General features: G+C 35.5%; 1 protein-coding gene across 1 annotated transcript in view; it reads left to right on the plus strand.

Moving 5' to 3' along the window:
• Positions 1-25,277, plus strand: part of pelo (pelota mRNA surveillance and ribosome rescue factor) — a 495,594-nt gene that overhangs the window by 13,804 nt on the left and 456,513 nt on the right. Inside the window, exon 3 of the mRNA XM_089088867.1 lies at positions 2,127-2,219. Within this exon, the coding sequence (XP_088944993.1) occupies positions 2,127-2,219 (93 nt within the window). The remainder of the gene's footprint in view (positions 1-2,126; positions 2,220-25,277) is intronic.

Raw genomic sequence — 25,277 nt, forward strand, 5'->3', positions numbered from 1 at the left:
TAATAGTAAGACTAGTACCAGTAGTACTAAAAGTATTTTTACTACTACTGTGACTACTATTACAACTATGCCTAAGGGTATGAAGATGAAACTTTCAGATAATTGTTGGGGGGGGGGGGGTGAACTGAATCTCAAATCGTCGTCCTTATGCAGGTTGTCATAAGGGCATAATAACAATATCTTGGGAACAATTTTGAGTCTGAGGTTGAAATTGACTGGACTTATTGTGGGGGATGTTCAAGTAGCCAAAAAACAATGTTTACATTATAATGCTACTGCTTCTACTCATACTACTGCTACTACTTTTACTATTGCTACTACTATTACTGCTACTAAAGCTAAGATTACGACTATTAATATTACTGTTACAACTGCAATTACTATTAGTACCGGTACTAATATTGCTCATACTACTATTCCTAACGATGATACTACTACTGCTACTAAAGCTAAGGGTATTAAGGCGAAAAATTTGGGCAATATTGAAACTGTATTTAACTAAATCGAAATACACTATGCCCGCACAGATTGTCAGGAGGAAGTATCATCAGTGTTTTAGAAACGGCTGATGGTATTAAGTTGAAACTTTCATCTTGTATTGAAGGGGATGTTGAGGAAAAACCAAAGGTGCTATGTGCATACTGCTAATAATGGTATTGCTGCTATTACAACTCTTGCTACTACACAAGCTAAGGGTAATAAAGTGAAGCTTCTCAAGTAATGTTTAGACAGATGTTGAACTAAATCAAAACGAACTACTCATTTTGTTCAGCATAGTTAAACAGTCCAGTAACTATATCTCTAGGGATATGCGGCATGTCAACCCTCCCCCCCGGTAATGCAATTTGCCCATTTATACTTTAAAACTAAATGTCGCTGTAAAGCTAAATTAAAAGGCACTGTGTGTATGCTGTTGCCAATACGACATCTCAGCAATATCCCAAGATCGACTGAGGTTATTAAATTGAAACTTCCTGTTTCATGGCTACTACTATTACTAATTCTGCTCTTACAATTTAACTAAATCAAAAGAGTTTAAGTGTATCCAGATTGTCAAGGAGCATAGACATAATTTTTCGGGAATGGTATTAGTTTACATTTTTCAGGTCAATTAGAGGAGGTATAAAACTAAATTAAACAATACTATATGTGTCAGGATTTTCAGAAGGGCGTATGTTGTTAAAAATTGTTAAAAAAGTTTCTCCAACATACAAATAGCAACCCGAACTGTGGATTCTTAAAAAAAAAAGCCAAAAGATATATTTTTTTTCCATGAAAAAGACTAAATCAATACAAAATGAACAGACATTGATTTAAAAAACTTTCTCCACAAAATAAGTTTTTCAAAGAAAAGTACAGAAAAATATACCAAGCGTAAAACTACTACTAAACTCTATCAGTAAATAAATACAACCAAAAACGAACAGAAAATACAATAAATAACCGAGTTAAACTCAAAACAAGCAGAAATTAATATGAGTAGGGCTGATAACCCCCATACCTTCTCAAGACCAGATTATTTATTTGTACTTTACTGAAAAAAAATACAATTAAATCTGTATTGTCGGTCTAATACGCATGTGCTTATTTATCCCTTAAAATCTTAATAATTTTCGATTTATTAAAGTTAAAAATGAAAACATTTAAAATGTGTTTTTGTCAGTAAAGTGCAAATTATGTTCTGTCCTTGAGAAGGCATGGGGGTTGTTTGACTCGGTTATTTATTGTAATTTCTGTTCGTTTCGGATTTCATTTACTTCTTTATGGTTGATTTGTAATAACTTAATGTTTGGTAGATTATTTGACTTCATTTCTGCTCATTTTTGGTTTAATGGAGTTCTTTACTGTTCTTTGAAAAACTTTTTATGTGGAAAATGTCTTTTAAATTAACCTTGCGGTAAATACTTACTTGTTTAAATGTATGTTGTGTTATATAATACAACATAATAAATTAAGTTTCTATGGGCTAGGAATTAAAGTGAGCGCGTTTAGCTGTTTTTCCGGCAATCGTTAAGACCCCATTGTTATTTGATATAAGGTTGCAATAACTTGAAGTCCGTTTATGCCGAAGTTTTATGCAAAATAAGGCCTTTCTAGCGACTTTCTTATATAATATTTTATTGCAGAATTGTTGCCCTTATTCCTGAAGATGCAGAAGACATGTGGCATGCCTACAACCTGATATCTGAAGGTGACTCTATAAGGGCTTCCACTATAAGGTAATTTGTAACAATTGTTTAGCATCTGATTTGTGATAAAGTATATACTGGTTTTGGATTTGACTTTTTTAGTGTGTTGTGGAAGTAGTAGTTTAGGTTCATCCTCTTTTTATTAATTTTTTTACGCCATCTTATAAAAGTAAAGCGAGTCTTCCAACAATACTCGTACTAGAAAAGAGACTGCCAGGAAGTCTGGGTAGCATTTAATTTTCACTGCTAAAATGGAAGAATGCAAATATTAATCAAAATATGTTTTGTTCTCAGTAAAGCGTGAATGATGCTCGTCCCTTTGGTGGAGTTTTGAGTGGGTTGTAGCCCAACTCTGGTAATTTCTATTCGTTTTAAACTTCACTTGATTGTCCATTTTAGTTTGTGTTTGTTTTACGTTGTTTATTCATTCATAGAAGAATCTGTTATCTTGTAGGTTGACTTGATCATACATTCGGATTTCTGTTCGTTTTAAATTTCATTTATCCGTGTAGTAATTTATATTCGTTTCAAGTTCAACTTATTATTTGATATTAGTTCTCTGTATTTTTTCATATTATTCTTTACTTTTCTTCGAAAAATATATTTTTGAAAAATTTCATGTAAGTTATTTATTTTTTCGTTTTTTTTTTACTGATATAGTGTTATTGTGTAATAATTGAACGAATATCTGCCAGGATGTTTATCGAATTTGAACGCTCAGTAGGCTATATATTTTCTATCAACCAAAGTTCTATGCATTTTTGTAAACATTGTTCTTATTGTTAAGTTTGGGGTGGATAGGGTAGGAATTGCTAGTCATGTGGATTGAAAATCTGCACAGTTAGATCATTTTGTTTGGAAACAAGGCAACCCTGTCCCCCATCCTATGGATACCCTTGAATATTTACATATGTTTTTCCATAATTTTATTAAAAGAATTTATTCATTTTCTCATGTGGGGTAACTGATAGTATGTTTGAAGGGGGCTGCTGCCAGGGCCGGATTTAAAGCTTTGACGCTTCTAGGTCCAAGTGTTTTTGCCGCTCTGTTTTTGCGAGATTTTTGGGGTTATCCCCGAAAACTCGGGGATTGTGGAAGCAATGAACAGAACCCAACTGATGAGCCAAAAGTAATGAAAGATAGAAGTGATATTGAACTCTCAGTTTCCATTCTTGGGAGACATCTCACAGTTTATAAGTGGCCGTATTGTTTTAAAATCACTTTCCTGTGAAAAGGCAGCGTGACGGCGGAGTCCCCCTGACATTATGCCTCCCTAGGCCGGGCCTACTGCGCATATTGGTAAATCCAGGCCTGGCTGCTACCCCCCTCAACCCCCTGCTCTGTCCATAAGAGCTTGAGTAGTTCTTTTATTGAAAGTATTTTAGGGTGGATTAAGTGGAGCAAGCTTATAAGTTGAAGTGTTGATAAGAAGTGTTACTTAGTTTCAGAAAATGAAATATTTCTGTCACAAAAGCTAAAATAACATATTCTAAAAGTATTTTTTGTGCTGAAATCAAACATCTTTTCATTTTTTTCGTCGCACAGGAGTTCTATGATATATTTATCTAGATTTTTTCGTTGCAATATTCTAGAATGTACGGAATTAGTAATTTAGGTCACAATTATTACTACTCATTCTGAATTACTTAGAAAGTGGTAAATAGTGGTCTTTTGGCATATTTTGCATCTTGAATGTCTCACTTCTTGGTCCTACAGCAGTCACCAGGTCCTACAGTAGTATATTGGGACTCCACTTGCCCTTGGTACTTCTTCTCCATTGTCAAAATTTGCTGATGGAAATGTTCATCGTGTTCATCGCTGACGGCTCCAAGATTTTTGGAGAAGAATTTCTAAATGAGAGTCCAGGAAATTTTTTTAAAATTCATCCCGCATTTCATAACTTTATAAGAATACAGGAGACCAAACACTATGTCGCGACAGTTTTCTACTTTATGGTTTCCAAGAAAATTTTAAGATAAACTTTTGAAAGACAAAGGGTTGCTTCCTTCAGTGGATTTAGCAGTCTTTCGAAATGTTCATCAGCCACAAACCACCACGGTTATGATCCTGTAAAACTTCCTTCTTTCTGATTAGGATCACTGACGGGAATTTCAATTTTCCAGCAGAAGAATTCATCATAAACTTTACCCATGGCTTTGTTTCATTACCCCTGAATTAATATGCAATGGAGGTAAACATAGTTTTTTTTAGGATTCATTAGTGACCTTTAAATCACGACAGAAATGCCTTTCATGTTTTCTTTATATTATTTTCTCTAAAACTTGTTTTATGTTTTCATATGTCTTTCATATCAGCAACATGCGCTGCAGGAATTGATAGAAGTAAATTGCTAATATGTAATATTACAGTTTCAAGCTAATTTTAGAGGACTCTACCAACAATCGCCATTCATCTGACCGGTGTTGATGCCCAAGATTTTCTACAACTGAACAAATTTCATTACTGGACACAATACTATTTTCTTCAGAGAAGCAGCGGTTGAAAATACCACGGTGGCTATGATAACAACATGTTCTTACATTTTTTTATGGAGTAGATCCCATCCTTTGGGTCTGGAAGTTGAAATTTCAGCTTGCTGTTCAGACCAGCTTTGAATCTTGAATAAGGTCATTAAGGTCCTGTAGGCTGGGAAAGTGTGGTTCTGATGAACAGCTACTGGCTTCATATGTAGGATAATTTTTATTATCAGTTTTATCATCACTTCTAATTTGAGTTAGGTCAAAATCAGAGTTATCACTTAAATCTTATATGCTTGTGCTGGTGCAGGAAACTCGTTGTTGTGTTGTTGGTGCAGGAAACTAACACTTGTCTATCAAAAATAACTACCAGATAAATAATTTCTTCGATTCCCTCCAAATTCTGGAAATTACAAAGGACATATGATTTGTGCCATTCTTTCCACTTAGTCAGATCTCTACCACACGGAATACAACATTCATTGGAACCCAGGTATTAACAAAATCACCAGCTTGAGAAGCCAAGTTTCGCTTCTGAGACTTGGAGGTCAGCTCACCGCCAATATAGAAGAAATGATCTGCATGATTTGCACACTTTCTTGGCATGATGAAAAAGCAGAACACGGAAACAAATCGTACACAAAACTGTTCTATCCTTCTATGCTTCTACTTCGATTCAGTTCAAGGAATGAAACAAAAAAGTTTGCGCACATCTCACATTGAAAAGCAAACTTTTCACCGACCTTTTCTTTACTGGCGCTGTCTCTGGAAACTTTACTTCCAGACATAAAAACTGCGTCAAGAACGTGCGAAAATGTGTTTTTGATTCCACATACAATTCAGGATTATCAGTGCCCTTTTTGTGCCTCCAGTTATAGATTACAATCATAAAGAGATCCAATCACCCAAGGATGCAAATATGGTATCAACAAATGGTTTTGGATGGATGCGCGGGGGAGCTAACCTGCCAACCCAACAATTGGTAGACAATAGCGTGGTAGACATATTAGGATGGAAAAAGTTTTTTATTGTTGCACCTTGTATTTTACTACTGTTACTACTAACAATTCGTTACAGCACCAATCTTCCTGTGGCCAACACAGATTTGTTCGCTCTTTCTCCACTACAACTTGTTCAAAAATTGACTCTTTACCCCTCGTATAAAGTCCTCATTTCCTTGAAATCCTTTCTTATCACCTCTTCCCAGTACAGTCGGAGGTTTTCTGCTATTCGTTTTGCCCCACATGGACTACCAAAAAGCCCAATCTTAGCAATCTGCCGTCCGTAATCTGTGAAACGTGGCCTAATCATCTTGTTGTTTCTCTCGCTAGAGCCTAGAAAGTGGGACCGAACCACATTTTTGTACTGCTTATTGTTTGATATGCTTATTGTCATGCTTATTTTGATATGCTTTTTGTCAGTCAAACGATTACTAAAACTATTCTTTACTCTAAAAAAAATCCAATAAATCCTTCGCAGCCTTTTGAAGAACCCATGGTTCAAAGCCATACTTGACCACCGCCATTACTATGGCTTCTGATACCCTAATCTTAGTTCACAAACTTAAAGCTGGCGGCTTCAAATATCCAAAAAGTCGGCGGTTCTTTTTTTTCCACTTGGCGGCCATGTAGCTAACGTTTTGTCTATCGTCAAATGATGCTCCGCTTCATAGTAGTTCGATGGTTAGCTTTGGTTTTACGGAAGAGGGCTAATTTCGTGTTCGCTGTACATTTCATGGATTTAAACAACCCTTTTTACCTGAAACATTCTTGCGCTTTGAGGTCTTTTTGGCCCAAGGTACACATCCTGCAAATATCAACCTTTTTTAAGTTCTAAGTTTTAAGTTTAAGTTTCAAGCCGATTGGACATCAGAAATTTATTCAAGCAATTTTTGGCACTTATGTCTTTTTGGCAAAAAATCTAATTTTTTTTAAATATTGTCTCCTTTTGGTTACCACCTAGGCGTTCAAAAAAGGTGTACCATGCACACCTACTAAAGTCTAAATGTGAAAAATTGCCAGTTTTTATAATTTGAGAGGCCTTGCCCCTGGAGCTGTGTGGCAACATCTTGGGGATCGATGACCTTCATTAAAAAAAAAAAAAAAAAAAAAACAGCATAACGACAAACAAGCAAACAAAATGCATGTGAGTTGTAGGAAAAGTTCTGAAATTTATGGGAAAAGTTCTATAACATTGACGTGTTTTTAGGAATGGAACGCCCAAAAAAGCTCGTCAAAAAAGAAAAAGGCAAGTTATATGAAATCACCTGATAGTATTTTAAAACTAGCAACTTCTTTTGATTTCATGGTTCTCCTCTATATTCTTCCGTACATGCCTATCCTCTTGCCCAATTTCAATTTAGCGACTCCTAGTAAAGGTTCCTTTGAGTTTTACAAACAAATGTGTTTTTCCCTCTTTTTTCTTTTAATTCCTGAAGTATATTTGAATTTAGTCTCGTGCCTTATTCAGTTAAATAATTTGTAAAGGTTTGGACTAGCTATTCATGCGTCAAATTAACCTCATTGTGAATTCAAATCAATGTTTTCCGAGATGTGTTTGCTTTATTTCTAAATAGACTTCTCAGGAAACTTTTGGAGAGACTATTTTTTTCTGACCTTTAAGCGACATTCTTGTTTGATCAATTTGTAGCTTAACAATTCTTTCTTTGGTTCGATAACCATCTCATTAAAATAGAAGTTCTGTAGCCAACAATGGGAGGTTAGTAAGATATTTGGCAATTTCTTAAATTATCGGAAAAGCAAATGTTGGCTTCTATTTATGCTCTATTTGTTATTTTCATCTAAAATATAACAATAATAACGTAGTGTATTTCAACTCTGTACAAAACATGAATGAATTTAGAGGAGTAAAAAAAAAAAAAAAAAAAATGAAAGCATTAACAAAAAAAAAATTAAATAGAAAAGTAACAACTCAAATCCGCAGACATACTTAAACTACACAGTTGAGAGGAAATTCTACGATACTTTCGCGACGCTTAAGGAATCTGTCCACAAGTTGGTCCATTTTTGAGGGGAAAAAATGAATGCCATATCTATTGAAATGCAGTGGCTACAAGTCGAAAGCGGTAGCTGAACAAAATATCTGCAGGATCGGAAGAATTTTGGTTGAAATTTTTTCTGCTCAGATAATGTCAAAAAACTCAAGTGGACCAGAAATAAGACACATGAGGAGAAAATGGCGTTGAAAATTCTTCCCAAGGTCGTCCTGTGCTGGCCTTAAACTCGGGCAAGCAGCTCATAAATTTTCTCGGCTTTTCTTTCATCGCTTAGATAGCAAGTGTTTTAGTTTTGTAAGCCAGACGAGAGACCTAAGCATTTAAGAGAAAACGGTGCGGAAATAGTTGCTGGGCAAACTTCGATAGTTTCAAGAGATTGCTGAGACGAACTGTAGAGTACAAACTCAATTTCAAGGAGGTTAATTGGCGACTGGTCTCATTAAAAACCAGATTAAACTATATCTATCGCATTTAGGAGAGCTTGGAGATCGTCTAATATCAGAAGCTTGTTGTCTGCGTTGCAAAGGTGGGAAATATCAACATGAGCTTAATCAAATATCGAGGAATATTTCTAGTGACGGTTCGGGTGGCATTATTGAAAAGAGTTGGGCTAAGCACAGAGTCTTGTTACAAACCTTTCAGAACAGCAATGATGTTGCTAAGCTGGCTAGCTAGCCACACCCATATGGACGCATTTCCATAAAAATACATTGAGAGACCACAAAGGAAAGGGTTGATTCTGCTTATCAGTAGGTTAGGTACAGCCTGCGAATGTATTATGGAGTCGAAAGCTTTTGAAATGCCGATCGCACTCACAAATATAATCTTTCATTATCTAAATGCGGTCTAAAATACCCAAAAAAGTTGCGTCTGCATTTTGTATGCCCAGACCTTTGGGAAACCCGAACTGGTTGTCTCCATGGTTGCACTTTGTGCTGATTTCTTTCAAAATTAGCTTTTCAAAAGGCATGCCAAAAATAGAGCAGACTTTAATAGGTCCATAAGATTCACAAGGCTTTGGATTTTAGGGTTTCTTTAAAACACAGGTAACGAGACCATCCGAAAGGGCAGTCGGAATCTATTGCTCGGCAACACAAGCCTGAAATAATGGTAATAAATATGGTGTAAAAACAGAATATAGTGCATAGAAGGTGATCAGCTTGAACCCCGTTGGCTCCTTGGGCTTTACCATGTTTTATTAGACGAATTTGGGTTTGCACAGCTGAATGTGTAACAATAACAAAGCTTTTCCAGTGGTCAAGTTTGGACATATGGGGGAGATACCATGTTTATTAGTAGCTTCAACTGGAGTAGTATCATCGGAAAAAAGCGAGGAATTGTTTTCCCCATGCAGTAATATTAATCGAATCAGATTGTGAAAACGAATTTGGTATCAACTTTAAAAATCTCTTTCAAAGTGGCATGGGCTTATTTCTTATCTCAGGCGTTGATTTTTTTTTTTTCAGCATCGGTGAGCTGTTTGGAAGTCGCGTTTAGTCGATTTAACTGTTGAAAAAATAACGCCCGAGAGAGGTACAAATAAACTTGTTCTGTTTGGTTCCCAACTATATATATAAAACCTAAAGAGGTATTAGAGAGATTGAACTACATTAGATTTTATAGTTTTTTTGCTTTTCGCAGTGACAACTGAAACATTCTTATAGAATCTTCAGCTTTTAAAGCCCATATCATAGGAAGTAAAGGCTTGTGCGATATTACGTTTTGAATTTCTCGCAATCATGACTATTATCTGAAAAGTAAGGAAAGTATCAAATTTGGGAGTGTCAATGTTTTTGTGTCACCCTCTGCTTCCTTTGGCTGATTTGGTAATTTGATGGAAGAATGGTACTTAAAATCCAAGGGAGAACGGCCTTTCCCTAGTAAAGAAATCATACCGGCTAAGTTCCTCAAAAGAAATGTTTCATTTGCCTAATGTTTTGTGACGTTTGACGCCAGTGGAAAAATAATTAATGGAGAGGCGTCCACTGCGTAAAGCAAAACAGTTACAACTTGCTGTTTTTACAGCAGCACAGCCAATGTTCAACACAATCGAACCGAGATAAGAAAATTGCTTATCGTTGTGACATTTGCTCCACTGATTATTTCTGCACTTTAGGGTGGTAAAGGGATTAGAGTTTCACCTTTCGTTTTTTTCTCAAGCCAATTTTTGTCAGATCTACTTTTGTTGGCTCCTCAGGTAGACCTTCTAAGCAAGTATCAGTGGGTCGAAAGGGCGAGTAGCAATTATAAGATCATCAGAGAATTGGAGCTAAAAAAAAGATCCTTGGCAGGCAGCAGTTGTAATAATTAAAGCCAAGCTTCCTTTGCACTTAGCCTGAAGACGAAGTTTTGTCACCCGTTAATTTGATAAAAAAAAAAAAAAAAAAAAAAAAAAAAAAAATAGAAACTGTGTTTCAGGCACCTGAACTCTAGTTAATGACGAATTATTTTACAACGACGGTTTTAGGCTTGGAGATACGGCCAAAATAGTTTTTATTCTGAAGGCTCCAGGCTCTAACAACTTGGACGACCGATACAAGTGAACCTGTTGCATTTTGGAAGTATTAAGTATTCTTGAGTATCTTGGGAAACAGATGAGATACTGGAAAATCAATTCGACAAATCGGTTGGGCGAGCTGAGTTTAAAGCGGCAGGGGATAAATCTTAGGTCTCAGAGGTGGATAAATACATAGATTAGAAGAACTCTACTTAGATTGAAAGGTCGTGACGTCACCAAGGAAGATTTTGTGACGGATATAGAGCAGTTTACAAATACTTGATTGATTCAAAAGCTCTGTAAAAAATTATCACATTGGCTGATTTCTATTTCAAATATTTATAAGTAATTCTTGCAACAACCATTCTGTACTATTTTGATCTGTAATCTTTGTTTTGCACTAATATTTTATTTTACTCCAAGTAGTGCTTCTTCTATCACAAAAATGCTACCATTGTTTTGGACGACCTGCCTAGTTACATATTTTATTCCGCATTTTGCATCACAGTGGACTGGCATATGAAATATCTTGCTGATTGCTTATTTCCTCCCTTAAAAGGGGGAATCTTGCTGGAGACTAATATTTTACATTTGGAGTGGGCATGTGATGAACATTTCTTGACGTAACGTTCTTTTTAAGATACTTTTTATAGAAAGAATATCTCAGTTCCTTTTGTTCTGTTTTGTTTTTGTCATTAGATTTCTCTCTAAATAAATCTCTCCCTCGTTAAGACAGATATACGGTATTAAAACAATTGTATCCTTTGCCTTAATTTTGCTGCAGAGCAACACTACTGTTTTGGTAGTTTTACTGTTTGTTTTTGTCCTTTTTGTTTTAATCGTGACTAGGGGTCTGTAGTTCTGTAAAGCGAATATATGGAGATTCGATTTATTTATTACTATTATTTTTTTGGATGGGAGGGGGTATATGAACTGTGGAATGGAGAAGAAAAGTTCCTCCAAAATGTTACAAATTTCAAGTAATTTTGCAGAATTAAAAAAAATGTTTTCTTCTACCATATTAAATAATGTAAACAAGAAACAAAATGAAGCTCTCCTAGCCCTGATGTTAAACATTGAAGGGATAAGATAATGTCGGTCTCGCGTAAACATGTCATTAACTGTTCATCTCTTCTACGTTTCTAGGGTATCACACTGGAATGGGCAACGCAGAAATCCCAAGTTGTGACTATTGTATAATTTCTTTGTTACGTGTAAAATCTAGGTCCGCAAGTGGACCAAAACAATCTCAGCGCTGCTTTGACGCATAAGTGGGGAAAGGAAACGATATTTTTAAAATCCTGTTATTTGCATATCTGCTAGTAGGTTTTGTCAGATCTCAACCATCACTAGATCCTCTAGGAAAGATTTTCGGATCTTTACAAACCTGGTCGTAAGTGACCTTTTTTGGGTTCGTATCCCTAAATTTATGTAAATCAGAACATTTACTAGAAAAAGTTGTCGGATATCAATCAACTTTTTTGAAGTTAAGAACAACTGTCCTCGTCTTGTTGCTAAGGGACTCATACCGATCTGACCTATATTGGGGGAGGGGCTCAATTCACAAAAAATACCAGATATTTTGGTCACATGTACAGTGACCATCATCAGTAGTAAAAGGTTTATATACGAAATCAAATAAAACTACATATTGTTTAATTCTCTAATTCTTTTCAAAGCAAATGTGGAAGCTAGTAGTGTGTTATATATATATTTCACGTGTCATTGCATAATACGGACAAACACTATATTGTGGACGTATAAAGCGACCAAACATCTTATATTTGGAACTGGATATTCAGAGACGAGATTGTATAAAGCGAATAGACAGGTTTCTGAGGCAACACCCATTTTCTGGACCAAAGTTTTTTTTACTTTAAAATAATATTTCTAATAGCGATACAGCCAAGTCGGACATGTTTCTAAGTCAAAACTTGTCAAAGAGATTAATAACCTCTAGCTTAAAGGCATCTTGCATCTCATCAGGTTTGGTTAAGAATGCTTCATGTGTAATTACAGAACGATGAATGGTATGGTACAGTCACATTTGTTTCAACTTGAAAGTTATATCATTTGCGTAAAAGCTAACTCAATTTTCGAAAAAGGTATATCATTTGCATAACTCTGCTCTGAATGATCTTAATTGGTGATTTAATAATAGGGGTGAAACAGAGTTGGATGATATTTTTAATTGGAGTACATGAAATTGCTGAAACAGTTAAACTGCTTACCAGTTAAGGTAAGTCTGAGGGGGGTGGTAACTCATACGCACCTTAACATAAATTTGGAATAAAATCAATGGTATCAATATATGGAAACAGTTACTAGTGACAAGGTGATCATGGGACTTGCCTTAGCTTTACTTACCAGTTAGGGTAAGTCTGAGGGGGTGCTAACTCTTACGCAACTTAATATTAATTTGGAATAACGTCAATGGTATCAGTCTATGGAAACAATTACTGCTGTAAAGGTGATTATGGGACTTGACTTAGCTTTACTTATCGGTTAAGATAAGTCTGAGGGGGTGCTAACACTTAAGCAATTTAATATAAATTTAGAACAAGATCATTACTATCAATATATGGAAACGGTTACTGCTGACAAGGTGATCACGGGACTTGGCTTAGCTTTATTTATTGGCTGTGTCCTGTATAATACATAACTACCATTCGAGCAGTGTTGCCAATATAAAATATGCTTTAGCATTGGGATATGCTAAAAAGTTGAAAGTAATAGAGTCGAAGTCGCAAATATGACCTTGTGAGTTGACCTAGCTTTACTTCTTGGGTGTGTTCTGTATAATACATAAGTACCATTTGAGTAGTGTTATCAATATAATATATGCCTTAGCATTGGAGTATGCTAAGAAGTTGAGAGTGATAGAGATGTAGATGCTCAGAAATGAATTTTAATAAAGAAATTCAGAACAATCCTTAGAAATCATTATTCAACTTTTTTTTACCTAACTTAAAATAACATTAAATAAGCTTGCGGCTGTACCAATCGTACTCTATGCTTGCTCATAGACACGACGCGGCTTTCCAAGTGGTACTCTATGGCAGGTTATCGACACTACCTAGTTTATTGCATGTATTAAATCAGTAATTTTTACGCAGTGGAAGGATAAACACCTTAGTCATATCTTTAAGAAAGTGAAGATGAAGCATTATAAGAAAGTGGGTTCACATGATAGTGTTATTGTAGCATTGAATGCTGACAAGGAGGAGTATTTGAACTATGAAACAAGTACAAGTGGTAGCACTATTGGAAAGGTATGTGTGCATTGTCATAACAGTAAGGAATTAAGTAATAGAAAGTAATAGAGTCGTAGACGCCAAGATGACCTTGTGAGTTGACCTAGCTTTACTTTTCGGGTGTGTTCTGTATAATACATAAGTACCATTTGAGTAGTGTTATCAATATAATATATGCCTTAGCATTGGAGTATGCTAAGAAGTTGAGAGTGATAGAGATGTAGATGCTCAGAAATGAATTTTAATATAGAAATTCAGAATAATCCTTAGAAATCCTTAGAAATCAACTAGTGAGATGATTATGGGTTTGAACCATCAAGGACCGCAACCATCAATGACCCTAACCACCAAGGACCTCAAGCTCCAAGGGTTCCCTATCCCCAACCTCCAAGAGGCCACCTCTCCAACTTTTTGGGCACCTCCCTCTCATTTTTTTTAACCTGGTATTTTTTTCAACTTTTTTTTACATGTCTTGTAATTACATGAAACATACTTAAAACATATAAAAGTCACATTTAATATTTCCCGAACTCAAAATGAGGATCATATATATATGTTAGTAGTGACTTACTATTAGAAAAATAATGTTTGTAGTAGCACTTCTTTCTTTTTTTTATCTGAATTTTTTGGACTTAAAAAATTATTCAACTTTTTTTACGTATCTTAAAATGACGTGAAATATGCTTGCGGCTGTACCAATCGTACTCTATGCTTGTTCATAGACACGACGCGGCTTTCCCACTGGTACTCTATGGCAGGTTATCGACACCATCTAGTTTATTGCTTGTATTAAATCAGTAACTTTTACGCTGTGGAAGGATTAACACCTTAATCATATCTTTAAAAAAGTGATGATGAAGCATTATAAGAAAGTGTGTTAACATGATAGCGTTATTGTATCATTGAATGCTGATAAGGAGGAGTATTTGAACTATGAAACAAGTACAAGTGGTAGCACTATCGGAAAGGTATGTGTTCATTGTCATAACATTAAGGAATTAAATTTCTTTGGAGTACCAAAAAAATTCAACTCCTATGATGGTGGATATGCGAGATTGAGATCTCCGGAGATTATTGCACTCAAAGAGAATGCCAACATAAAAATAATAGTTGGTGAAGAGGTGCATCTTCTTACTAGTGCTTGTGGTAACATGTTACCCAGTGTTAAACCATATCGTAAGCTCTTGGGTATTAACATTCAAATGAAAGCAAAGAGGAAAAGAAAGGCATACTTTTCTACTAATATCATAAACGATATCTTGTCTACGTGCCGGAACTGTTACCTGTGTAAAAATAATGTGGTAATAGACAGTGAAAAATAAAAAGGACATTAGTAGAAAATATCACCATGGAATATAAAGATGAATCGATGAAAAACAAAGCACAAGTGAGCATTATTACTACCATTCATCAAACACTCAGTGAACCAAATAGTAGCAAAGATGAAATGCATATTGAACATGTGGATGCCCCCTCCCCCAGTAAAAATAGTGCATGACTCAAAATGGAATAATGATTATTCTACTGGTTACGAACCAAGAGAAGAGAGTAACCATAGTATCAAAAGAGAACATGATGAATTATTTTATGGAACAGATTTAAAATGTACGAAGTTGTTCAATGATATTAATAATGCATAATAATATATTTTTTGTATTAATATTCTGCATGACATTTTTTCATTAAAAGTATACTATGCATTGCTTTGTTATGTGTTCATTATTTTTAGAGTATGCTAGCATATCAAACGTTTAGAAAGTCTATTAAAAAATCGGAGATGTAAGAAAAGGAATTTTATACATCATATGTCGGATAGATCGGTTAAAATGCACAAAATCTAAGTATCAGAATGAATAAATTCTTCATCAACATCTTTTGTCGGATGTGTCAGGATAAAATTGATAAAATCTAAGTATCAGATGAATAGATTATATATCAACATCCTTTGCCGGATATGTCGGTTAACATTGTTAAAACCTAAGTGTATGAGCGATGAAGTTCTGTATCAACATCTATTGTCATACACATGGGATAACATTAACAAAATCTAAGTATAAGAGTGAATAAATTTTTTCTATCAACATTTTTTTCAGATACATCGGATAAAATTGACTAAATCTAAGTATCATATTGAATAAATTATTTATCAACATCTTTCGTCGGATACGTTTGATAACACTGTCAAAATCTATGTATTAGAGTGAATAAATTCTTAATCAACTTCCTTTGTCTGATAGTTCAAGTTCTTTTAATTTCTCATTAAATCACTCCAAGACAAAATAACACTTGTACAATATGAATAAAGGGAAAAGAAAATATTTACAGAGGGTGCCTAAACAGTGAGTTATACTCGAAAACAGGCACCTAAAAAAATAATAACAAATGATGAAAAGAAATAATAATACATTAGATATACTCGGAAGAAAAATAAATCACCACACTGAACCCAAAGCCCACACCTCAAATCAATATATTACCACATAATTAAATTTTTATCAACAATAGCACCGGCCTACATGACTTTAAATAAATAAATAATTATCTTTAATTACTTGTTAGATATAGTCTGAATTTAGCTTTAGAAACTGGAATAGAAAAATGCAAATCTATATTACTTTCATAAATATTCCAGAACTTTGTTATTAAATTTTTAGGAGAAAATCTGAATCTTTCAGTTCGAATTCTAGGGCAAGGTAATTTGGCTGAACTTCTTCTTAAACAATATTTATTCTGGACAGAAGAAACTAAAGAGAAGTTACTAGAATTTAAAGCCAATGGTAATAATTTTTTTATTTGTTTTAGTCTGAAAAGGACACAATGTACAGGAAGGACTTGGTCAACTGGCAATATTCTTAAAAACGTATAAAGGCTCTTATTAGGGGATTTATCGGGGAGGGAGATGGGGAAGGAAGGAGTGCTTTTAATGTACGAAGGGTTTGAAGACGTTGAAGGGGCTTAATTAGAGATTTGAAAGTATTTAAATTAGGAATCGGAAAATAATTAAGATAATAATAGATTAAAGAATAATAAACTGACTTAAGAGCAGGGAAAGGGAGGTGGAATTTTAGATACCGCAGTAACCCCACATTCCTTCCTAGCTGTATCCTTAGCCTATCAAGATGAAGTTTCCAAGATAAATTTTCATCAACTGTTAGCCCTGGATACTTACAACTGTTAGCTCCTGGTAATGGTAACTAGTTCTCCCTTAAAACGGACAGATATTTGAGAAATCGACGGTACGGCATGTGAAATTCGAGAGAGGAGGATAAAATGGGTCTTCGAAGAATTTAACACCATGAGGTTGTCAGCAAACCACTGCAATTGCTTCTTTAGACCAAAACAGGTTTTCTCTGACGGATGATTCATCTGTACCTGTGACTGAATTAGCCGTGTTGTCTGCGAATAGTAGAGCAAGTCCATCATCGGTGATAGTGTCCAGAAAGTCATTGGCGTATATTAAAAATAGTAGTGGTTCAATAATTGAACCTTGTGGTACTCCTACCTTTTCAGAACATGACGTTTTTAGCGAACTTACTGCACCTCCTTTCACAAATTGATTCCGACCACTGAGGTAAGACTGGATGAGTAAGAGAGCATTACCTCTTATTCCGCAGTTGTCAAGCTTATCCAGAAGAATCAGATGACAAATCGTGTCAGACGCTTTTTTTACTTCCACAAATATTGTAGCTGGTATCGCGTCACGGTCCATCGCATCATTCAAAAACTGTAGCAAAACCAATATAGAATGTTCGGTTGAGTGCCTAGGCCTAAATCCAAACTGATGCTTGTTGAAGAAGTTAGACCTAGTCAGATAATTCATCAGTCTGTTTTAGATGCAACGCTCCATAATTTTCGAAAAAGCAGAGAGAATAGATATAGGGCGATAGTTTGAAGGTAGCTTGGGGTCGTTTCCTTTGTGGAGGGGTATAAACTTCACCGACTTGAAGACAGTAGGAAAGATGCCATCTATAAATGAATAACGGACGATGTGTGCGATAACGCCGACATAGCAATCGATGGTCTTCTTTATGAGGTAATTTGACGACCCATCTGGACCTTCGGAGTGACCGTTTTTCGTGGCTTGAACAATCTTCAGCAGTCCGTCCTCAGTGACTGGCGACAGAAACATAGAGGAGCAAGATGGCGAAGGTAGGTATTTTTTTGTAATTATCCGTGACGACAGGTGAAAGGCCATAAGCTTCCTCTACGGTTGCTTCTCCAATGCTTGCGAAAAATTCATTTCACGCGTGGGCTACTTCTTGCTGGGATGTTGAATATGTTCCATCAGGCTTGGTTATGGTCTCAGGAAACGTATTAGTTTTTTTTATTCAGGCATTCACTTATCAGTGTCCATGTGTTCTTTGGCGATCCTTCTGCTTCTTGAAACTGCTTATGGTAGTAAGCCTGTTTAGCTTTCCTGAGCAGGGTTGTCAGAGTGTTTTTATAATTCTTTAATTTCGTACCAAATACATCAGATTACCAATATATTGCCTGAATAGCATATTTTTGTGTTTAATACAGGTTAGTAAACCTTGGGTGATCCAAGGCTTTTTCGGGGTCGCATACCTGGAGCGCTTTTTCGAAAAGGGGCAGGCAGAGTCAAGGGTAGAAGAGAATTTCTCAATAAATAGGGTAGAAAGAATTTATTCACTCTGATACTTAGATTTTCTCAATTTTATTAACCATATCTGACAAAGGATGATGATAAAAAATTTATTCACTCTGATACTTAGATTTCGTGAGTGTTATCTGATATATCCGACAAAAGAATTTGATAAGGAATTTATTCACTATGGTACTTTGATTTGGTCAGTGCTATCAAACGTTTCTGTCAAAAGACATTACAAAAGAATTTATTGACTCTGATATTTAGATTTTTTAATTTTTATCAATCATATCTGACAAAAGACGATGATAAAGAATTTATTCACCCTGATACTATCACACGTATCGGTCAAATGATATTGATAAAGAAATTATTCAAGCTGATACTTAGGTTTTGTCAATTTTATCCGATTTATCCGACAAAGATGCTGATAGAAAAAAATTATTCCTTCTGATACTTAGATTTTGTCAATGTTATCCCATGTATCTGACAATACGTGTTGATAGAGAATTTAATCACTCTGACACTTAGGTTCTGATAATGTTAACTGACATTTCCGGCAACTGATGTTAATAAAGAATCTATTCGCTCTGATACTTAGATTTTATCAATTTTATCTCAACCTATCTGACAAAAGAAGTTGATAAAGAATTTATTCATTCTAATACATAGATTTTGTCAATGTTATCCGACGTATCCGACAAATGATATCGATAAAAAATGTTCATAAAGAACTTGTTCGCTCTGATACTTAAATTTTATCAGTGTTATCAAAAGTATCTGTCAAAAGACATTGATAAAGAAATTTTTCGTTCTGATACTTAGATTTTGTCCATGTTAACCTATCTATCTGACATATGATGCATGAAAATTCCTTTTCTTACATCTCCGATGTTTTAATAGACATTCTAAACGTTTGATATGCTAGCATACTCAAAAATAATGAACACGTAACAATGTAATGCATAATATATTTTTAATGGAATAATGTATATGTAGAATATTAATACAAAAAAATATATTATTATACATTATTAATATCATTGAACAACTTTGAACATTTTGAATCTGCTCCATAAAATAGTTCACCATGTTCTCTCTTGATATTGTAGCTATTGTCTTCTCTTAGTTCGTAATCAGTAGAATAATCATTAATCCATTTTGAGTCATACACAATTTTTACTGGCGTGTCACCGACAGGTTCAATATGCGTTTTATCTTTGCTATTATTTAGTTCATTAACTGTTTGATCATTGGTAGTAAAGTTTGCTTGCACTTTGTTTTTCATCGATTCATCTTTATATTCGTTAGTGATATTTTCTATTAATGCCCTTTTTATTTTTTTTCGGTAATTTCACTGTCTATTATCACATAATTTTTACACAGGTAACAGTTCCGACACGTAGACAAGATATGGTTTATGATATTAGTAGAAGAGTACGCCTTTGAAGAGAACGCTAATGAATCGAATCCAAGAAGGTCAAAGAGGCTAGCTTCCGCCTTTGCTTTGAAAAGAATTAGAGAATTAAACAATACGTAGTTTTTTTTGATTTCGTATATAAACCTTTGTTTTAAATTGTTTTAGTTTAGTTTGACTACTGATGACGGTCACTGTATATTTGACCGAAATATCTGGTATTTTTTTTTATGAATTTCTATATACTGTCTATTAAAAAGGATTTTATCCCTATTTTGAACTTTTATTTTATCGTCATGGAAAAGCAGTGTGGTCTCCGAAATTATCTATGGATCAATTCATTTCATCAAAAATCTACTAAAACTGCCAGACGCTAACCCATCCCTTAGGAAGCAAGAGTAAGTGTCCTAATTTTGCCTTTTGAGTGTCAGGACACGATCTGGCCTTTGCCAGAGCTGACAATCAGATCTCATCCAAACTTGGTGGGAAATAAGAGATAAGGTCTTACCTCTGACGAAGGAGATAGGGACTTCAAATCTTAACAAAGTTTAATGGAAAGTTCGAGCTAATTTCGACGTTGTGGCTTGAAGGGGTCCGAATTATTCTGACTAGGGCGTCTTACATAAGTTCCTATTGGATCTCAACAAAAATGAATTACAGGTTACAACTGTTGCCCTTTCAGGTCCTTCTGTTGTCCGGGGCTAATCTAGTCTCCCTGAGGTAGAGAGATCCCGTTACATTATTACAGTATCTATCAAAAAGGTGGCTTGAACCTCAACTGAACTTACTCTTAAATAACAGTTGATCTCCTAGTTAAATCTTTCGGTGTCGTGTACCGACTCGAACTCTGTGGGAGAGAAGGATTAGTGCTCTCTAAGTTTTGTCAACACTACATCTGCCAGAGATGGACATTGAGTCCTAACCATTTCTTGATAGGAAACAAGAGCTAGGTGCATAGTTACGTCTTTTGAGGATTTGTGCATGATTTTACCTTTGGGTTTAGGGAGGATATGGTTTCAAAATGTTTTGTCTGTATTTTAATTTCTAGGTGGGCAGGCGGAATTTGGACAAACGTGGTTGATAGTTAAGTCGTTTCAGACGTCAATTTTCGACCCGGCCTCTGTGTAGTATGGACTATAAAATTGTCATCAGCATCCAGCAAATCTCAGTTAAATATGGCTGGGTCTCGCGGCTATGATTTTAGTTACGTCTTTAGTTGGTTCGAGGCCGTTGCCCCTAGAGCATTTCCTCCTAGAAGCAAGTGCCATTAGATTTTAGGTCTTGTTTTGTTTTGTGGTTAAGATGTGTCTCTATATCTATAAACTAACTGTTTTAGTGACAGTCTATTTCCTCAAGCAACTGTTCTGTTCCGTCGCATAGGTAAACAAATATAGACTTCCTAGTGGATATAGAAGTTCGTAACCAAGGGTCTTGAGTTTACAGGTACTGGTATTGCACTGAGAACAGAAATTTGATTTCTGGAGTTGTTTATTTCCACGGCAGATGACAAATGTGAAATTTAACATACACGTGTTTTTATCCCGGAGACGCAGTTACAGGTGTTGCTCAGCAACATTGATCCATGGGTCCGAGTAGCTTCAACACTTTATGGGGTCTTGATTTGAAATTAAAGGTCTATTTTAGCTTCTTTTTTTTTTTTTTTTTTTTTACCTAAAATCCGGAAAATGGGAAGTGACAACCTTTTAAAAGATAAATTTTTTCATAGAATAGAATTATACTATTTTTCTCAGTTAGGTTAAGATTCACTAATTGGTTCTGAGTGTTTTTTCAACCGAAAGTAATGAGCGTAATTAAAACTAAAAATGAACAGAAATTATTCCGTATATGAGAGGTTTGCCCTCCTCCACCTCTCGCTCTCTATGTCAAAGTTTGACTATTTGTTCCAATTCTTTAGGAGCAAATGCTGAAACACAAAAAAAAGTTCTAGCGTAACGAGCGAGGCTTGACGTTGGAGCAGCCCCCCCTCATATACGAAAAACTTTCTGTTTGCTTTAAGTTTTAATGTTGATCTTTACTTTCAGTAATTTTCTGTGTTTAATTTTACGAGGAGAAAGGGTACTGGTGCATTATGTTGGGACCGCTATATACTGTATAAAGGAAACCAGTCACGAAGCCCGTCAAACGGGCTATTTGCAAGAGACCGCTATAGATATGTGATTGCAAAGCCGTGGTTTCTCAATGAATTATAGTATTTAAACGATCGTTTTTTGAAGTTTAGGGGGGGGGGAAGGTACCTAGGCTAGGGTAGGCTACGTATTTAATATATGATCTACTTTATCCCCCCCCCCCCCCCACCCCTAATGTGCAAATATATAGCCCAAATTTGTTTCTAAACTATTATATATTCCTCCTTTTTTATTATATTTCATTGGCATTAACCAAACTTGAATTCTCTCGTGGGCCCGCATAATGCACCAGTACCGGAGAAACTTATTCGAATATTAAAAAAATAGAGCGTGAAACCCCTCCAAAACGCTTTTACCTTGAGGGCTCGGGATTGTCTCTTCTTCTTTTTCGCTAGTTCAACTCATTTAGGGTGAAAACTTGAATTCTCTCGGTAGCACAGAGATAATAAAGCTTTCTGTCTTTTTTTTTTTTACTTCCCTTTCCAGCTCGTGAATAAAGGTTGCAATTATCAAATCTTAACTTTTTTGCTCACTTCAATTTTTGTGTTTTTTAATACTTTTTTGGCAAATGATTTGAGCTCTCATAAATGATGGAGTCCAAGGAGCAAAATGGGAAGCTAAAAATTTTTTTCAGTAATGCAGCAGAAAAATTGCAATAGTTATGACATGAACTTTTGTAAATTATATTAACTACATATCTGAAGTTCTATTAATGTCTTTCAATTTTCTGAAATCGATATGTTTCATATAGGTCAGTATTTCATAAGTAGCGGTATTTTTATCTTCAACTTCTGAAAGTTAAAGAGACACATATACAAATATACAAATATGGGTACTGAAACATTTACACATAAACAAATATAGGCCTACCCGTTGGACTCTTTGTTTGACAAAATTCAAGATTTTGAAGGCAATTTTTTAAGACGGGTGCGAAATACATATATATATATATATATATATATATATATATATATATATATATAATGTCATATTTCATCAAAAACTCATGTGACTTCTTTAGTTTCATTGTCTTTAAACAAAATTCTTTGTGTAAAGTTAATTGTGTATATTTTCAAAACCTAAAATTGAACAAAATTGACTACCTGGTGTGTCTGTCACTTTTGTGACAGATTTAAGGAAATCCTCTTCCGAATTCAAAGCCAAAATTTACTTTTACCGTGGTTGTAGCTGTACTTCATTAGCGCTACTACAATTTTTGAAGTATCTGGTTATAACCCCAATTCCACCTCGATCACTCGATTCTGATACGATTCCTGGTTCCAAGATTATGTGTTGGCTTTCTTTCCCACGACAACGAATCTTGCTCTTTTTTTTTCTATGGTTACATTTCAACTTACGAATATATTTCAAAAGAATTCTTTTTTTAAGCTGAGATATTTTTCAGAATGTAAAAATTCTGGCCATGTCTCTTGCAAAATTAGTCGAATTGAGGGACTAAATCACTTCTAATTCAGCTTTAGATAATTTTTTTTTATACGGCAATGTACCTTTTATAGTAGGAGAAAAATAAGTTTTGACCAGGAAAAAATTGGTACAGAAATGGTTTCTTCACCATCCGGACCGGAAAAAAAATGCTTAACAACATATCAAAAATATAAATCTCTAGCTCGATGTGAAATTGTTTCTTTTTAATATTTTTTTATTTATTTTCTCAAAAACCGGGAAAAAAAATTAAAAACGTAAACTATAATTTTTTACACATCTTTTTAGATCAGCTTTTGGCTCTGAATTCATTTCTGATACTCATTTCGTTACTTGACCAAAAGAAAAATATTTATCAGCAAAAAAAAAAAAAAAAAATGGGGAAAAAAACTGTGTCTTTGGGGAAAAAAACACTTACCAGCGTTTATCAAGTTCTTCTACGGAATAAGTTTGTCGTTCTTGTAGCCTATTTGGCTATGTAAAGGAAAGGCTTATAAAAAAAAAAGACTAAACAACAATAAACAGGAATGACGAAACACCTCAGCGCCAAACACCATCAGACAAGGTAGGTTCTAACTTAATGTGTTCAGAGAAAAGCGTTTATCTTATTTTTCAAATATATAAAAATTGCACATCATCAAAATGTAGGAACTAGATTTTTCATCATCACAGTTAACTGTTATTCTTCTTCACTAAGTTCTTCTTCTTGAAACTTCGAATTGTTCCACGAGCTTCCCTTACAGGTACGGCAGGCTATAGTACACTCAAGTCCGTTTTTCTTACAGGTACACTTTTCACTATCACAGCCGTCAATACGACACGAGCATTTGATAATTTTCAGCAGCTGAGACGGAGCGGTAGGGAGATCTGTTTTTATTGGCGCAAAAACTTCGTTACCCTGCAGTTTCCATCCCAGGCGTAAAGGGTCTACTGGGTTCCCGAGCCAGATTTGAACTTGGCAGTAGACACGTAGCGAGTGATACTTCGCTGCTGCCTGAGTCGGTGGCGGCTTTCTCGGGTGTATGAAAGTAGTGGCAGTGCTCCATTTTCGGTGAAAGATTAGCTTTTTTGTAGTGTCAAAACTTAAAATATTCGGGAAACCGTACAGTACCAAAAATGCTCACTCTCTTGGAGCCACACTCTCGTCAAGCGATTCGAGCTTGTCATCAAATATAGCAGCGCTGTCCCTGAAACTCTTATTGGAAAGTAGCAGCTGAACGGCTTTGCCCTTTCCTATTCCGTAAAGGTGAGAGGTTGTGTCACAACCCAGCACGGCATGACAGAACTGTATATGATTGCTGACATCTGTTCCTAGCTTCTACTTCATCTCACTAATATCCAAAGCTTAACTTGTACCGCCAAACTTAGCTTCAGGTTATAAATATAAACGCCCGGAACGCGAATCTGATCGACTGATCAGAAGAACCAAGATGTCAGTATCATCAGCAACCACGATTGTGTCTGTACGACTAGCAGCTTCTACGGTTTTTTTTACAATCAGAACGTCGGCGTCTCCTTCCGAGTGGAAAATTCGGAAACCTACGGCTTCCAAATGGTTGCCGAGCAGCTTCAGGAAACGTCCTTTGTTTGGCTTACATGAAAGAAACTCTTCTTTCTTCATGCAGAAGGTCATCTCTTCGGTCAAAAAGACTTGGCGGCCAACCATCCTTGCTTGACGTATATGAGTAGCATCTTTGATTGCTGGACCACCTTCATATCTGTCAAACACAACGATCGCACTAGGGTACCTTGCTTGTACGCAATGGACGTATGAAGCAAAGATGACCTTGAAGGTTGACCCTACCTTCCATGGAACTCGATGTAGAAGAGAACCACCCTCCAAGACGATGTTACACGCAGAAGCAGGTCTTGAGGGTGACTGAGTCTCAATCCCGCAAGCCTGAAAGATCACTTTTGCAAGCTCTGGCTTATTTGCTTTTCTCATAAGGCCATCGCTTTCGAAAAGAGAAGGAGGAATCGTACAAAGTTCGTACTTGAAGTATTCTTCTCGGAAGTCAGTTTGTTGGGCTACTATTATAAACCACTGGAAAAGGAGCGCCGGATCTATGTGCGCTACCACAGAGGACCCAGCCTTTTTGGCATTCATTAGGGTCACTTGGTCTTTTTTCTTGAAGGCTTGCTCTTTCAAGGTTTTTCCCGTCATATTACTTAGAATCAACTTTCCAGCCACATCGGCCTCGTCAACATTGACATCTTGGGAAGAAGTTATG

Source organism: Artemia sp. Qi Xiang Cuo, chromosome 5 (genome assembly GCF_049724085.1).
Source record: "Artemia sp. Qi Xiang Cuo chromosome 5, ASM4972408v1, whole genome shotgun sequence".
Taxonomy (NCBI): Eukaryota; Metazoa; Arthropoda; class Branchiopoda; order Anostraca; family Artemiidae; genus Artemia; species Artemia sp. Qi Xiang Cuo.